At 47.4% G+C, this 15,490-nt stretch overlaps 3 protein-coding genes across 4 annotated transcripts; 1 reads left to right on the top strand and 2 right to left on the bottom strand.

The window, feature by feature from the left end:
• Positions 1 to 4,437: 4,437 nt before the first annotated feature.
• On the bottom strand, positions 4,438 to 6,873 carry LOC114766070 (heat shock factor-binding protein 1-like). Its single transcript, XM_028956673.1, has 4 exons — positions 6,691 to 6,873; positions 6,369 to 6,435; positions 5,617 to 5,757; positions 4,438 to 5,230 (listed from the first exon to the last, which is right to left on the bottom strand). The coding sequence occupies exons 1-3, from the start codon at positions 6,733 to 6,735 to the stop codon at positions 5,636 to 5,638; spliced, it is 234 nt and encodes a 77-aa protein (XP_028812506.1). The 5' UTR covers positions 6,736 to 6,873; the 3' UTR covers positions 4,438 to 5,230; positions 5,617 to 5,635.
• A 1,694-nt stretch (positions 6,874 to 8,567) lies between these two features.
• arl14ep (ADP-ribosylation factor-like 14 effector protein) lies at positions 8,568 to 11,686 on the top strand. Of its 2 annotated transcripts, XM_028956362.1 has the most exons (6): positions 8,568 to 8,758; positions 9,132 to 9,336; positions 9,428 to 9,481; positions 10,231 to 10,332; positions 10,633 to 10,691; positions 11,346 to 11,686. In XM_028956362.1, exons 1-6 carry the CDS (start codon positions 8,688 to 8,690, stop codon positions 11,569 to 11,571), a joined length of 717 nt encoding a protein of 238 aa, XP_028812195.1. In that variant the 5' UTR covers positions 8,568 to 8,687; the 3' UTR covers positions 11,572 to 11,686. The 2 variants fall into 2 exon arrangements, with proteins under 2 accessions (XP_028812195.1, XP_028812196.1); XM_028956363.1 differs by lacking the exon at positions 9,428 to 9,481.
• Positions 11,638 to 13,762, bottom strand: fshb (follicle stimulating hormone subunit beta). Its single transcript, XM_028956364.1, has 3 exons — positions 13,411 to 13,762; positions 13,087 to 13,258; positions 11,638 to 11,954 (listed from the first exon to the last, which is right to left on the bottom strand). Exons 1-3 carry the CDS (start codon positions 13,542 to 13,544, stop codon positions 11,709 to 11,711), a joined length of 552 nt encoding a protein of 183 aa, XP_028812197.1. The 5' UTR covers positions 13,545 to 13,762; the 3' UTR covers positions 11,638 to 11,708.
• Positions 13,763 to 15,490: the final 1,728 nt, after the last annotated feature.

Below are 15,490 nucleotides of genomic sequence, written 5' to 3'. Positions count from 1 at the left end.
TTATCAGACGTCCTTATCCAGAGCGACTTACAATCAGTATTTACAGGGACAGTCCCCCCCTGGAGCAACTAAGGGTTAAGTGTTCAGGGACACAATGGTAGTAAGTGGGATTTGAACCTGGGTCTTCTGGTTCATAGGCGAGTGTGTTACCCACTAGGCTACTACCAGCCCTATAGCCACTCCACGCCGCAGGCCTTTCCATCTATTCCCAATGGGCCTTACATCATCTGATGGTCTCGACCCCTTATCGTGCATTTTAAAATGCACCTGCAGACACAAAATATATGGACTATGTATATAAAATTAAAGTCTAGAGTGTCCAGAATGTTTAAATTAGAACCTCACCTTATTGCAGGTTGTTTAAAAGCTGCGGGTTTTTACACGGACGTGTGTCGCCACCTGCTGGACAGATTTATACACGTTGAAACATTTTATCACCGATCAATTTAATAAAATTGACTGTTTCATTGTTTTTTATTCATTTTGAGATAAAAAAAAAATATATATATATATATATATATATATACACACACACACACACACACACACACAGACACACACACACACATATGTAACGTACCAATTATCGATTTTTGAATTCGTTTCTGTATTCCCTTATCCCGGTGGGGTGACCGCCACGTCGCACAGACACAGAGAGACACAAGACCGACAGACTTGTTGTTAACTTGCTGGCTTTGATTTTTAAAGCCATCGCTGCAATTTTACCCGAGTATTTACTATGTATTTTTCAACGAGAGTGAGCGTCACGGCGCAAATCCCCTCCAGCCAAATGGCGATCTAGAGACCGCTTTCGAGCCTTCAGCCGCCATATAAACGTACGCGTCGTTGCGCTACACTCTCCCGCAAACGTTAGTTTTATTCATTCCTGACATAGTGACTGACGTGCCTACATTTCTCCTTTTATTCGTCTGTTGCGATTGCGCCACCACGACAGCAGAGGGCGCCGTGAGCTGAGCGCACACACACCCGCGCAGACAAACCGGCTCATTAAACGTACACACAGCGCCCCACGTTGACAAGAACACACAGTTGTTGGCAATTTTGCAGATTTTTTAGCAAAGAACAGCTGAAATATCACATGGTCCTCGGTATTCAGACCCTTTGCTCAGTATTTGCTAGTGGAAGCGCACTTTTGAGGCAGCCATGAGTCTTACTGGGAAAGATGCAACACCTGGACGATTTTTCACACCTGGATTTGGGGATCCTTTACTTTACTTTATTTAGCAGACTTACAATAGGAAGACACCAGCAATTCTCGTTCGATTTCTATAGAATATCGAGTTTACAAACTAAGAGCCCTGATAAGGCTTAGACTTGTCAGTGAAGAGCATGCTCGGAGATTGTTGGGTGCTAGACTAAGAAAAATTATAATGTATTTATACATTTTGTATTTGTTTGTTCAATGTGTACGCATGTGCTTGTGTAAGTGTTAGATTTGTCTGTAATATTTTTTGAACAAGAGGGTTTTCACCTGCTTCTTAAAAGTGGTGATAGTCTCGGCTAGTCGTGTGGAGGAGGGCAGGTTGTTCCACCAGCCAGGGACAACAATGGAGAACAGAGATGATTGGAATCGGAGACCCCGTGAAGAAGGAATTTTTAGTCTCCTTTGTTTGCTGATCTGAGAGAGCGTGCAGGAGTGTAGCTAGGTAGTAGTGTGTTGATGTAGGAGGTAGTATTGTAGCTTCTGTGCAGGAGTGTAGCTAGGTAGTATTGTGTTGATGTAGGAGGTAGTATTGTAGCTTCTGTGCAGGAGTGTAGCTAGGTAGTAGTCTGTTGATGTAGGAGGGCGCAGATCCATTACAGCCCTGTAGGCAAGCATCAAGGATTTGAACTCAATGCGAGCAGCTACCGGGAGCCAGTGGAGGGAGGTAAGGAGAGGTGTAACATGGGTGTATTTTGGCTGATTGAAGATGAGGCGGGCTGCCATATTTTGGACCATCTGGAGTGGTTTTATGGTGACTGCAGAGGCTCCAGCCAGGAGAGAGTTACAATAGTCGAGTTTGGAGATGACCATTGCCTGGACAAGGAGCTGCGTAGCCTGTTGTGAGAGAAAAGGCCGAATCTTGCGAATGTTGTAGAGAGTGAACCTGCAGGATCTGGAGATCGCAGCAACATGATGGTTCAAACTCAGTTTGTTATCTATCCAAACTCCAAGGCTTTTTGCAGATGCCGTGGGTGTTAACAATAGCGATCCAATTTGAATTGAAAGGTTTTGCTGAGGAGAATTGTTGCCCAGAAAGATCAGAATCTCGGTTTTGGATAGGTTGAGTTGGAGGTGTCGCTCAGACATCCATGCCGATATGTCTGAGAGGCAGGCCGAAATTTTTGTTGCTATAGTAGCATCTTCTGGTGGGAATGACAGATAGAGCTGGGTGTCATTAGCATAAGAGTGATAGGAGAAGCCATGTGATTGGATGATGTGACCAAGTGAGCGAGTGTATATTGAGAATAGAAGGGGGCCAAGGACAGAGCCTTGTGGAACCCCTGTGGTTACCCTAGAGAGGACAGATGTCTCACCTCCCCATGACCTTGAAGGACCTGTCGTAAAGATAAGAGGTGAACCAATCTAGTACGGTTCCTGTGACTCCTAAATCAGAGAGTGTGGTGAGAAGAATTTCGTGGTTAACTGTATCGAAGGCAGCAGATAGATCAAGTAGGACAAGGACAGATGATCTGCGGGCAGCTCTTGCAGATCCTCTTGGATCCAGGTTGGATGGTAAACGTTGGTGGACGGACATTTTTAGGTCTCTCTCTCCATCTCTCTCCAGAGATGCTCGGTTGGGTTTAGGTCAGAGCTCTGGCTGGCACAGAGTTCAAGAAGAAGAAGAAGGAAGTGAAGTGATTGTCACATGTGATACACAGCACACAGTGCACACAGTGAAATTTGTCCTCTGCATTTAACCCATCACCCTTGGTGAGCAGTGGGCACCATGACAGGCGCCCGGGGAGCAGTGTGTGGGGACGGTGCTTTGCTCAGTGGCACCTCAGTGGCACCTTGGCGGACCGGGATTCGAACCGGCAACCTTCTGATTACGGGGCCGCTTCCTTAACCGCTAGGCCACCACTGCCCCTGTGAAGCTGTGAAGCCGCTCCTTTGTTATTTTAGCTGTGTGCTTAGGGTCATTGTCTTGTCGGAAGGTAAACCTTCGTCCCAGTCTGAGGTCCTGAGCACTCTGGAGAAGGTTTAAGTCCAGGATATCCCTGTACTTGGCCCCAGTCGTCCTGCTGCTGCCGCCACCATGCTTCACTGTTGGGACTGTATTGGACAGGTGATGAGTGCCTGGTTTTCTCCACACATACACACATGCTTAGAATTAAGGCTAAAAAGTTCTACCTTGGACTCATCAGACCAGATCATCTTATTTCTCACCATCTTGGCGTCCTCCAGGTGTTTTAAAAAATAAAGTGAAGTGATTGTCACATGTGATACACAGCAGCACAGCACACGGTGCACACAGTGAAATTTGTCCTCTGCATTTAACCCATCACCCTGAGTGAGCAGCGGGCAGCCATGACAAGCGCCCGGGGAGTTTAGCAAATTCCATGTGGGCTTTCATGTGTCTTGCTCTGAGGAGAGGCTTCCGTCAGGCCACTCTGCCTTAAAGCCCAGACTGGTGGAGGGCTGCAGTGACGCTTGACTTTCAACTTTCTCCAATCTCACGACTGCATCTCTGGAGCTCAGCCACAGTGATCTCTGGTTTCTTCTTTACCTCTCTCCAGGGCTCTTCTCCCCCGATACAAAGCCTGAATTTCGGAAAGAGACTCCAGGTACAGTATTAGACCAATATACAAACATACAAATTGTTCATGTCAGGGGACCTGTACAGTAAGCTAGTTTAGTTGAAAAGATGATAGGAGATAAGATGACCCTTCATTAGTCCCGCGAGGTACAAAATGTCTTAACATTGGACACATTTGTTCTGCACAGATTTGTTCTGCATGGGAAGAGGCAACAGGCATGGACTCTTGAGAAGACATGGACATGAACATGGAGTCTCTAATTTCATCTACAGTAATATCTCTACCACTCTAATACGTATTAGGGGTGTGAACTGGCAAGGATTTCACAATACGATTATTTCGAGATGTATTGTGATACTGTAAATACTGCGGTATTAGTGAAAATGTAAAAAATCGCATTACGTTAATAATTCAGCCATAACAACGTAACTCGGAACTGAATTTTGGACTAAATTTGTATACAAATTTAGTGTAAAGCTTTGCTGTATCTAACACCTTCCTTGTGGTCCTTAACCTCCCAGATCTTCCAGTTGAACTCGTCAAAATTGATTGTGCCTTCACGTGATGGAACCTCAGGCCTACAGCAACCCAAGAGAAGCCATGAAGATCCCTCGCCCTCTTCTCAAGTAGACGTTCTTTTTTATTTAAACATGATCAATGAAGACAGGGTCCAGACACATTCCAATTACTGTTGGTTTATTGTATGGAGGACGAAAGGCCATACGTTACCCATCTCGACATTATACATGCATAGACATGGCAGTGCCATCTGGGCGGGCCACTTTTCACCCGTTTATACTTCAGTCTCCCCTCGCTGGGGGCGAGAAAGAAAAGTGGGCTGCCCAAGGCGTGACCGCAAACACGTTCACCTTAAACAACCTCACAAGCAAACAGAAACACGTCCAGCGCACATCTACCAAAATAATGCCCACGTAAGAACGGAAATCTTGTACTAGTGATCAGGTCACAGCACCACTTTAGCATTTTGTAATGACATTTTTTGTGATTAATGCTCTCAAGTTGCAGGACATTCCTCAGGATCAAGATACGGATCTCAGCCGCGGCTCTTTTGGTCTGGTCGGTGACTTGCATGATGTAGTGTCAAGTTCTGCAGATCTGAACGTTATAAAACTGAGCAGGTGCATATTGTAGTCTATAAATAATCTAAAAATTCCAGCTTTTGCAAAGTAGAAAACGTCTTAGGAAAGGAGGTTTCATACAGCGTGGTCTTACGGTTGATTTACGTTAGTCCGCGTGGAATCGGCGAACAGCCTGTTGAAATACTGATTGCCGATTTATATATTTTCTTCCATTCGGATCAGAACTGAGTAAGATAAGGTGATTCTCTATAAGATAAAAAAAAAACACACATCATAATTGAAGGTATACCAAAAATGGACAAATGTGTACACTATTCTGCGACAAAGAGATTCTTGTTCATGAAGTCGTCTTCTGAACGGCAGTTCACCTGAAAAGGGACAAAAACACATCGGATTCAATCCAAAATTACGTCATTATTGAATAAAAATGCATGAACGGTACAATTAATCAATTAATTTGTGCGACTAAAGTTTGCTGTAATATTTAAAACTCTTACAGAGACATTCACTCTGAATGGGGTGACATCATGTGCCCCCATTAAAAAAAAAAAAAAAGAATTGTGGGTCTGTGGCACCAGCCAATAAAACCAATTTATGCCATTTTTTTCGGGCTAATTGCAAGTTGTGGCTGCAAAACAGACACACCCCCCCTCAAGCGTTGATGCAACGTTCACATACAACGTTCATCAAACAAAACGCGGCAGCGTCAACAGCGTTCGTTTAAACGGCGTAAATATGGAATATTGTTCATTACCGGAGCTGCTTCCCGCCCTTCACGCTGATCCCTGAACCTCGGTCCCCTTGCTCTCGCCTTCGATCTCCTCCACACCAGCCTGGGTCATGAGGTCAGATATGTTCTTCTCCAGGTCGTCGATACGGTTGCTCATCTCGTCGAGTGGACCGGTTAAGGGCGAATTCGACACAGGCCGCTCACGTGGAACAAAAATCCCTCGAATCTACACAAGAGAACGTTCCGTTTCTGCGGCTGCCATAGAAACGGAACGTCTATTATTAGCTGAACTTGACGATCTCGCCAGAACGAATCTCCTATTTTACCCGGTACTGGTTGTTAATCTCTAGTCTCGTCGTTACATTCAACCAATTCCAGGGGACAATGCTGAGACGGAACCAGAAGACCCAGGATCAAATCCCACTTACTGCCATCGTGTCCCTGAGCAAGACACTTAAACCTGAGTGTCCCCAGAGGGGGGCTGTCCCTGTAACTACTGATTGTAAGTCGCTCTGGATAAGGGCGTCTGGTAAATGCCGTAAATGTAAATTGAGTTTCAGTGGAACGATGCCGTGTTCATTAATGCAAGTCTGTCGCTTTAACAGCTCTGTTCGTTATTAAAACCAATTAAAACCGGCAAAATCCACACTTGCAGATTAGGATGCGTTTCGTTCCTTTTACAGAACTCTTGCATGTAAATTGTGAACGACCCCGGACGAGAGAACGCGAATACAGCCCGCAGCACCGGGACCCGCAGCATCGGCCTCCAAGGATATTCCTGCCGATGATCTGGTCCGACATGGTCTGGAACTTGTCCTGCATCTGCTGGAGCAGGGTCTGGACCTGGAGAGGGTTAGAAAGGAAACGGAAAGTTCGCCTCCATCACGACTCGCTCCCGGCCAACCCGGTGGGCGACTCGGTCCCTCCCGTCGTGCGGGGGAGGAGATGCGGGGAGGAAAGAAACGATGCGGAAAAACCACACCGGCGGCCACGGAAACCGGGAGGAGGTTCGAATCGAACCACGCATTTACGTCAACGTTAAATATGCCGCCGCGTCGAACAATGAAGCCAAATTAGCCGCTAGCGGCGCTTCCTCACCACGGCGGTCATGTCCTGGACAGATTTGGGGTCCGACTCCGACATGTCTGCGTTCGTCGCTCGGCGGACGTGTGGGCTGCTGGTGCTGCGACGCGCTCTCGGACACTTTCAGACGGAACCGAGCCGAGGCTACCAACTTCAGACGCTTCTTCCTCGGATGGCTGCGGAGCGGCAGGGCGCCGTGCTGCCACCTACAGGACCGGAGTAGGCGCGACGGGAACGGCGCCCCCTAGCGGACATGCAACATTAACTTACATTTACAGCATTCACCAGACGCCCTTATCCAGAGGGACCTACAATCAGTAGTTACAGGGACAGTCCCCCCCTGGAGACACTCAGGGTTAAGTGTCTTGCTCAGGGACACGATGGTAGTAAGTGGGATTTGAACCTGGGTCTTCTGGTTCATAGGCGAGTGTGTTACCCACTAGGCTACTACCACCCCAATTCCACTGCACCGTCTTTAGGCCACGGCCCCTTCAAGTGTTGTTTATACGCAAATGCAATGTCAAGTTTCTAAACATAAGGAATAATAATAATACTCGTAGAGTGATGTCAAATAGAAAATTGAATATCTTACGAACATGCAATGTACGCACTGACTCAGCCCCCCTTAACGCCGACAAATGTGTGGAGAGGGTCCACACCTTAGGGTGTCATGGGGACCTTATCTCCGCTAACATCCCTTGGACATACAACACCACGGCGGTCATCGAGATGGTTCAGCGGCGACTAAACTTCCTGAGGGTCCAACCTGCTGCTGACCTTGTGCCGCTCGTCCACTGAGAGCTTACTGACGTCCATACCCTGACCCTGGCTTTCGTCTGTTTGAACTTTTGCCCCCAGGAAGACGCCACAGGCGCATCACAACAAGGACATACCGACTCAAGAACAGTTTTTTCCCCCAAAAGTCATAACCACTTTAAACTCTTACATGCACTGACTACAAAGTTGAACCCCCGGACCTCAAACCTACATCTGTGCAATATCAATAAGATAGGATAAGATAAGATAAACCTTTATTAGTCCCACAAGTGGGAAATTGCATAATAAGTATTATTATATTAGTATTACAGTAATAAGTATTAGCACTGAACACTTTGCAATATCTGTATACCGTTCATTATTCTCACTGTCCAACACTCAGTACGTTCATCATTACTGTGAATACATGTGAAATAAATGTGCAATAACCCACACACACTATGTATCATATACACTGTATATAAAACCATACTCAGTTATTTATTATTCCCATACGTATGTAACGTAATTGCAATTGCTGCCCTTTATCATATTGTATTGAGTTCTTTTAAATTTAAGATATGTACTTAACAAAAAAGGTGAAATAACTGAAAACATATTTTATATTCTAGTTTCTTTGCTCTGATTACTGCTTTACACACTCTTGGCATTCTCTCGATGAGCTTCAAGAGGTCGTCACCTGAAATGCTTCTCCAACAGTCTTGAAGGAGTTCCCAGAGGTGTTTAGCACTTGTTGGGGTCCAGCTCACCCCAAACCATCTGGACTGGGTTCAGGTCCGGTGACTGTGGAGGTCAGGTCTCCACTTTTTGTTAAGTACATAACTCCACATGTGTTCATTCATAGTTTTGATGCCTTCAGTGAGAATCTACCAACGTAAATGGTCATGAAAATAAAGAAAACACATTGAATGAGAAGGTGTGTCCAAACTTTTGGCCTGTATTGTATATGTCTGCACTGAAGTAGCAGCTTTTAATATAATTGTACATGCGCATTGTGAGAATAAAAGGCATTCTATTCTATTCTATTCTATTCTATTCTATTCTATTCTATTCTATTCTATTCTATTCTATTGTAGAGTGGATGTTGGGAAGCCGACTGCTGTTCTCGCGAGATCTGGCCTCAGTTCTCGCGCAGCCGTACTTCGTACGCACGTTTAGCCGCAGCGTTAGCCCGGAAAGTCGCTGCTTTCTCTCAAACAACTCCGCGCCACGGCCGAAACATCGTGAACGTCGCCATGCCGGTCCTCTGTTCGGCGGCCGGCTGCACGAATCGGTTCGTAAAGGGATCTGAAATTCGCTTTTATCGGTGAGTAATTTGCCTTTTATATTGGCACAGCGTTGGCTTGTTTACGTCACTCGGGACGTTTGCGTCCAAAATTTACATTTACAGCATTTACCAGAGAGACTTACAGTCAGTAGTTACAGGGACAGTCCCCCCCTGGAGACACTCAGGGTTAAGTGTCTTGCTCAGGGACACAATGGTAGTAAGTGGGACTTGAACCTGGGACTTCTGGTTCACAGGCGAGTGTGTTACCCATATTACGGTGGTAAAAGAGTCTTAAAGTGGCGCAATGTCTGTGACCGAAAGGCCAGGTTTGATCCCGGACCGCCGTAGTCACATCATTACTTGGCTTTAACGCTGCTGCTGATGATGATGATGATGAGCACCTTCACCACAGGTTCCCCATCAGCAAGCCCCAGCTGGCGGAGCAGTGGGTGCGGAGCTTGGGCCGGAAGAACTTCGTGGCGGGCCCCAACACCTGCCTCTGCTCCGAGCACTTCCAGGCCGACTGTTTCCGCGACTACAACGGGAAGCAGTTCCTGAGGGAGGACGCCGTCCCCACCATCTTCAGCTTCGGCAAACCGCCGCCCGACGCGCCCAAGGTGAGACCCCCCTGGATGACGCCCCACCGCTGGCCAGGGGCAGGCCGAGACAAAAGCGACGGCCATTTATTATAGTGACAATTATTTACAGAGCTACCGATGTCGCGGGAATCCACCGCGGCGAGGACCCGGGTCAGCGCTGGAGGTAAGGAAGACACAAACACGTCTTTCCCCGACACAACCCACCAGACCTCAGCAAATAGGACCTTCCTAACCTCTAAAACGGCCACTCGCCACGCCTACGCGGTACAACAGTGTAAGTCCTACAGGTCATGGCACCGGATGGAATTTTTCTAGACAGACGGTGACGGTGCAGTCCGTTCATAAACCTTCATCTGAACAACGTCTAGCAGGCGTGATGGCGACACGTAACGCTAGATCAGATAATTGTATTCTTACCATCATCCAAACATTCGGTCGTTATTCTTCAACGGGGGTTAATTTAACTTCGTTCAGAACTGAGAGCGGGTGGAAAAGCAATCAAAAGTTGTCAATGGTTTCAAGGGAATTGCATGATGGTCATTTGGTGGCTTAGCGGTTAAGGGATTGGCCCCCATAATCAGAAGGTTGCCGGTTCAAATCCCCATCCGCCAAGGTGCCACTGAGCAAAGTCACCGTCCCCACACACTGCTCCCCGGGCACCTGTCATGGCTGCCCACTGCTCACCAAGGGCGATGGGTTAAATGCAGAGGACAAATTTCACTGTGTGTTCCGGACTGGCAACCTTCCGATTACGGGTCCACTTCCTTACTAGGCATCCACTGCCCTGTTGTTTTTTTTATCTATATATATATATATATATATATATATATATATAAAAGTTGGTTTTAATAAGTTCTGTGCAGTTAAACGTCTCAGCTGACCGAGCCTGTGTCCTTGTGTCCCTCTTGACAGATCGAATTGCGGCGGAACCGCGGCGGACTGGTGGCCAAAGAAACGGCCGAAGCCAAATTGCGGCCGGTGGACAAAAGACCTGCGAGGGACACCAGCTTCAAGGTGACACAAGCGGCCCGTTTTTTTCTTCCTTTAACTAGGTCCTGTGGGCAAAGGGCAAAATAAAATATGGAATAATAAAAAAAAAATACATGTTGAATTATGGATAAAAAATGGCGATTTTGAGCGCACTTTAACTGCTTTAATTAAACGATTTACGATGCCAGTTAAGCGCTGAGCACGAATGGCATTGAAACGTGATGCCAGTGTGGTGTGTTTCCGTCATAGCTTTCATAAAGCCTAATGGAATATTTATTCACGTGTACAATACAATTTATTCATTGTAAACGGCACGTTTTCCAGGGGAAAATGGCTGACCGTAAGGAGAAGAGGCGAGGGACGAAGTTCAGCACGAGTGACAGGTAATATTAAGCACCAAAACGTCTGCCTCAGCGCTTCTGCAGCTCAGCCGGCTGGATGCACCATCTTCACCAACCTTCAGATGCACCAAGTGCTCTTTTATTGGATTTATTCGAAAAGGGGGAGGAGTCCGTAGGCAGGATTGGCAGCTCTCACACACCCTACTTCCTCATTCTGGACGACTTAAGCGTGGGCTGCACAGCGTAAATGGAACGTGATATAAATCTGACCAATGGGAGAGATTGTGATTATGCCAACCTAGCTAAACCACACCTAAACCACGGGCCATTCCTTTCGCATTGAAATGAGCCGATTATTTAAATATTTTCCGACCATATTTTTTTTTTATGCAAACTCTACAGCTGAACACAGAAAATCGTAAACATTTTATACGAACCCTCGCACAGTGCAAATATCTGGTATTTCAGTGGTCTCGTGGGTGTGGCAGGAAGTCCACTTTCAGTAGAAGTGCGCAGATGTTGTTTTACCTGGCTACGGTCATGCTGTATATCTTCCTGCTGCGGTTCCTTCGCCACGGACACGGTTACGTGTAATTGCGCTTATGAAATGATGTACTGTCTACCGTTGTGAATTTATTATGCCATGTCGATACGTGACGCGCCCCTCTCCCCTCCGTCTCCCTCGGCGCGCCGCAGGCAGGCGCTGGGGCCGAAGAGTAAAGTGTACGACAGCCACGGCCTGCTGATCCTGTCCAGACGCGACCTGTGCGACTGCCTGGACGTGGACTGCATGGGCTGCTTCTACCCCTGCCCCGAGTGCAGCTCCAGGAAGTGCGGCGTGGAGTGCCGCTGCGACAGGAAGTGGCTGTACGAGCAGGTGGAGGTGGAGGGAGGGGAGATCATCCGGAACAAGTTCAACTAGCGGCGGCCTCGCAGCAGAGACTCTAGACCGAAGCGTTTATTTTTTTTATTTTTCTGTCGTGTGATTTGTTCGTTCTAGAATAAACGGAATAAAAGTTAAGCGGCCTTGCTTTTGATAAGTGTGTTTATTGCACGGGGTCAGTAGTAGTGCTGCAGCAGCAGGCCGTCGTGGCCCTGGCAGGGTCCCGAGCCGGGGCTGAGGGCGCCGCAGTCCACGCTGTCGGTGTTGCAGGTGCTGCAGTCGCAGCTCTGGACCTCCGGGTAGGTGTACAGGGACACGGAACCCGGCCGGCAGCCCGGCAGGACCACCGTCTTGTAGGACCACTCCCTGAAGTTGCAGCTCCTCTGGACGTTCTGCTCCATGGGGCTTTCGTAGACGGGCTCCTGTGAGAGGCGCGTTAGTTAACGTTCAGCAGTTCAGAGGTGCTCCAACTCGCCTTAGATGAGCCAGTATTAGATTTTTCAAATCCACTCCAGGGTTTTATTTCATGTTGTTTTAAACTAAACCATGGAAATGTCCACCTGGAAATGCAGTGTTGCCACGGGTCAGACGGAAAATTATTTGGGTGCCAAGTCAGGGAATTACCAGGGAATTTTGTTGCCAAAACCTGATGTGTATTTACACGTCTTTGTTCCCAGTGAAGCTTTTTCCACTCACCATTCTAGAATGCAAGATGTCTGTGACGACAGGCGTCCTTGCACTTTCTAACTTCCCAAACGTGCCAGGCAAGTGTAAATTCCAACATACAGTACAGGCCAAAAGTCTTTTTTTTTTTCCTCAAGCTTGTTGCACAGAGCTTCAGGTCTCAGTTGAAGCAGCATGTGGCTCTTATAAAAGTACCGTTTGTAGACCAGGAGGGTAACCAGGTTAAACCAACTAAAACCAATAAAAATGGAAAAAGTTGTGTTGAATGGACTCATTCAATGTGTTATCTTTATTTTCATTTACGTTGGTAGATTCTCACTGAAGGCATCAAAACTATGAATGAACACATGTGGAGTTATGTACTTAACAAAAAGTGGAGACCTGGCCTCCACAGTCACCGGACCTGAACCCAGTCCAGATGGTTTGGGGTGAGCTGGACCAACAAGTGCTAAACACCTTTTTTTGTTAAGTACATAACTCCACATGTGTTCATTCATAGTTTTGATGCCTTCAGTGAGAATCTACCAACATAAATGGTCATGAAAATAAAGGAATCACGTTGAATGAGAAGGTGTCCAAACTTCTGGCCTGTACTGTATTTGGCTTGAAAATTAAGGGTTTAAGGACTGAGATTAAAGATGCGTGTAGGATGTCAGCGATGGGAGTCGAGGTTTCAACACGCCAAGTCTTCCGATGTTCTGCAACAATGATTTATAGATGCAATTCTATAACCACTTTAAATGCCCTTTTCTGCTCAGCACCCAAACGTTAAACTGGACATTTCTTTATAGTAATTTGGAAGTAATTTTCATTTTGCTAGTTATCAACTGAGAGGCGTATTTGAAGGTAAGAATGTTCTAGTCGCGCTACCTTTGTCTTGCAAAACCCCGCGCAGGCGGTGGACTGGATGGAGGTGTAGCTGCCGCATTCCTCGTCCTCCACCATGATGCTGATGTTGGTGAGGCGGCAGCCGTGCCGGCAGTCCGGCGTCGCCCAGGACAGGGACCACATCGCAGCCAAGAGGACCAGCCGCATCCTGCAACTGGTGCACAATTTGAAAAAGAACGTTCTTACAGCCAGAACTTTAATTGTTATTTTTTCTACATTTCTGTAATTTGTGGGTGAAAGGTCAACTGTTGCATCCGTGCTTGTTCTGACGTGAAGTGCTGAGCCAGAGAGACAAGAAGACCTTACCTGCTGGATGCTTGCGCCAATGTCGCGACTGTCCACGCGTCACCTCCGCTTCTTATACCCACCCGGTCGGCGGGACCCCCCTCTCCTTCCTGGAACAAGTTAAGAGCTTTAATCTGGCCCTGTAGCCTTGGCATTCAGAGATCTTCCACTTGTAGCTTCACCCCAAGGTCACCGCCTCACCCTACAGAGATAAGGGACGCCGCCCCCTCCGGAAAGATCCTCCGAGCTCCCGTTCCATGAATTACGACGCCATGCGACCAAACGTTGTGAGAACCGAGTGAGAAGTTATCAGCGTGTTGTTGGGATACTGTTTCCATGGTAACCGGACTGCCGAAGCCCATTTATCCTCCGGCATCGGCCTCATTCTTATTCCACCGGACAAGCCTGGGCGTGGGGCGCGAGTGGATCTAGTCTGGAAACCACATTTCATCCTGTAATACATTTATTATGCATTGTGTGCCAAGTTCAGGCACGCCCGCCACCCCGAGGTAACTCGTATCCCATTTAACCCCTTGAGCACCACGCGAGAAATTATACGAGGCCCGGGGAAGCAGGCAACTAATAGCGAACATCAGCAATTTCTCATAAGCGATTTGCACGGCGGATTTAAGGTGGGCCTTACAGTACCGGGCACTAAAGTTCTAGGCAGTTGATATAATGAATAGAATTTTCCTCTTTCCAACAGAACGTGTTTGGGAAGGGACTATCTTTAAAGTGAAGTGATACACAGCAGCACAGCACACGGTGCACACAGTGAAATTTGTCCTCTGCATTTAACCCATCACCCTGAGTGAGCAGTGGGCGGCCATGACAGGCGCCCGGGGAGCAGCATGTGGGGACGGTGCTTTGCTCTGTGGCGGATCGGGATTTGAACCGGCAACCCTCTGATTACGGGGCCGCTTCCTTAACCGCTAGGCCACCACTGCCCTCTAAAAGTGTAACACACACACAAATAACAACGATGAAGGTGTCTGCAATGCTGATGCTGGCATGTGGAGGTGTTCTAGAAGAACTGGGTGATGAAGTAAAGGTCTACAGATGGAGAAGAATATTGCGTCGCTGCTCAGAGTCTCATTCTCCACACGCTGTTTCAGGAAAATAAGGAAATTACCCAATAAACGCTTTAGGCGAATCAATACTTCATCAACGTTTGACCGTTTTATTGTCAACTGTATCGACTTTTATTGCCTGCAGCTCAGACAGTTCTGTCTTCACTGCTTTGTATCAGTGGGAACTTGCAGCACAGTCAAAATTGAGGTTAAAGCGAAATTACTACACGTCTAAACGTGTAAAAAGGGCGAATTTATAATTAAATCAGGACTATCGTCTTAAAATGTGGCTTGTTCTGGTGGCCTAGCGGTTAAGGAAGCGGCCCCGTAATCAGAAGGTTGCCGGTTCGAATCCCGATCCGCCAATGTGCCACTGAGGTGCCACTGAGCAAAGCACCGTCCCCACACACTGCTCACTCAGGGTGATGGGTTAAATGCAGAGGACAAATTTCACTGTGTGCATCGTGTGCTGTGCTGCTGTGTATCACATGTGACAATCACTTCATTTCTCAGAATCAGTCGCTCAGTAATCTAAGTAGAAGTTTGCCTTATTTATCACTGTCTGCCAGGCAGCAGTATCAGCAGAACCTGCATCCTCAGCGAATTCTGGAATTATGAATCTTGACTCCGGCATGATCACCGTGGCCTGCTGTTCCGTGCCCTGGATCTCCCCCCACCCTCCTCCATGGATGCTGGGCAGGTAGGGTGGAGGCAGTCGGACTCGGACGGAGCCTCCGATCGAACAGGCCAAGAAACGTGGATCTCGGACGGGGCCGTTGGAGGACGGGGCTTTAGATGACGGATGCTGACCTCCCCGGCGGCTCTGTGACTGACCGTGCCGCAGACAGAGGGCACTGCAGCATCAGCCTGCGGCTTCGGCCATCCTGCTGCTGCTGCTTTTTTTAAAAAAAATTTTTTATAATTTTTTTTCTGAACTCCTCTCAAAATGGCAATTAAATTAGTCATTTTAACACCGACCACATCACATCCAGCAACGATGGAAACATCTGACCCCTTAGCTCAATATTTGG

This window comes from Denticeps clupeoides, chromosome 16, assembly GCF_900700375.1.
Source record: "Denticeps clupeoides chromosome 16, fDenClu1.1, whole genome shotgun sequence".
NCBI lineage: Eukaryota > Metazoa > Chordata > Actinopteri > Clupeiformes > Denticipitidae > Denticeps > Denticeps clupeoides.
This window is presented reverse-complemented; position numbering and strand designations above follow the sequence as displayed.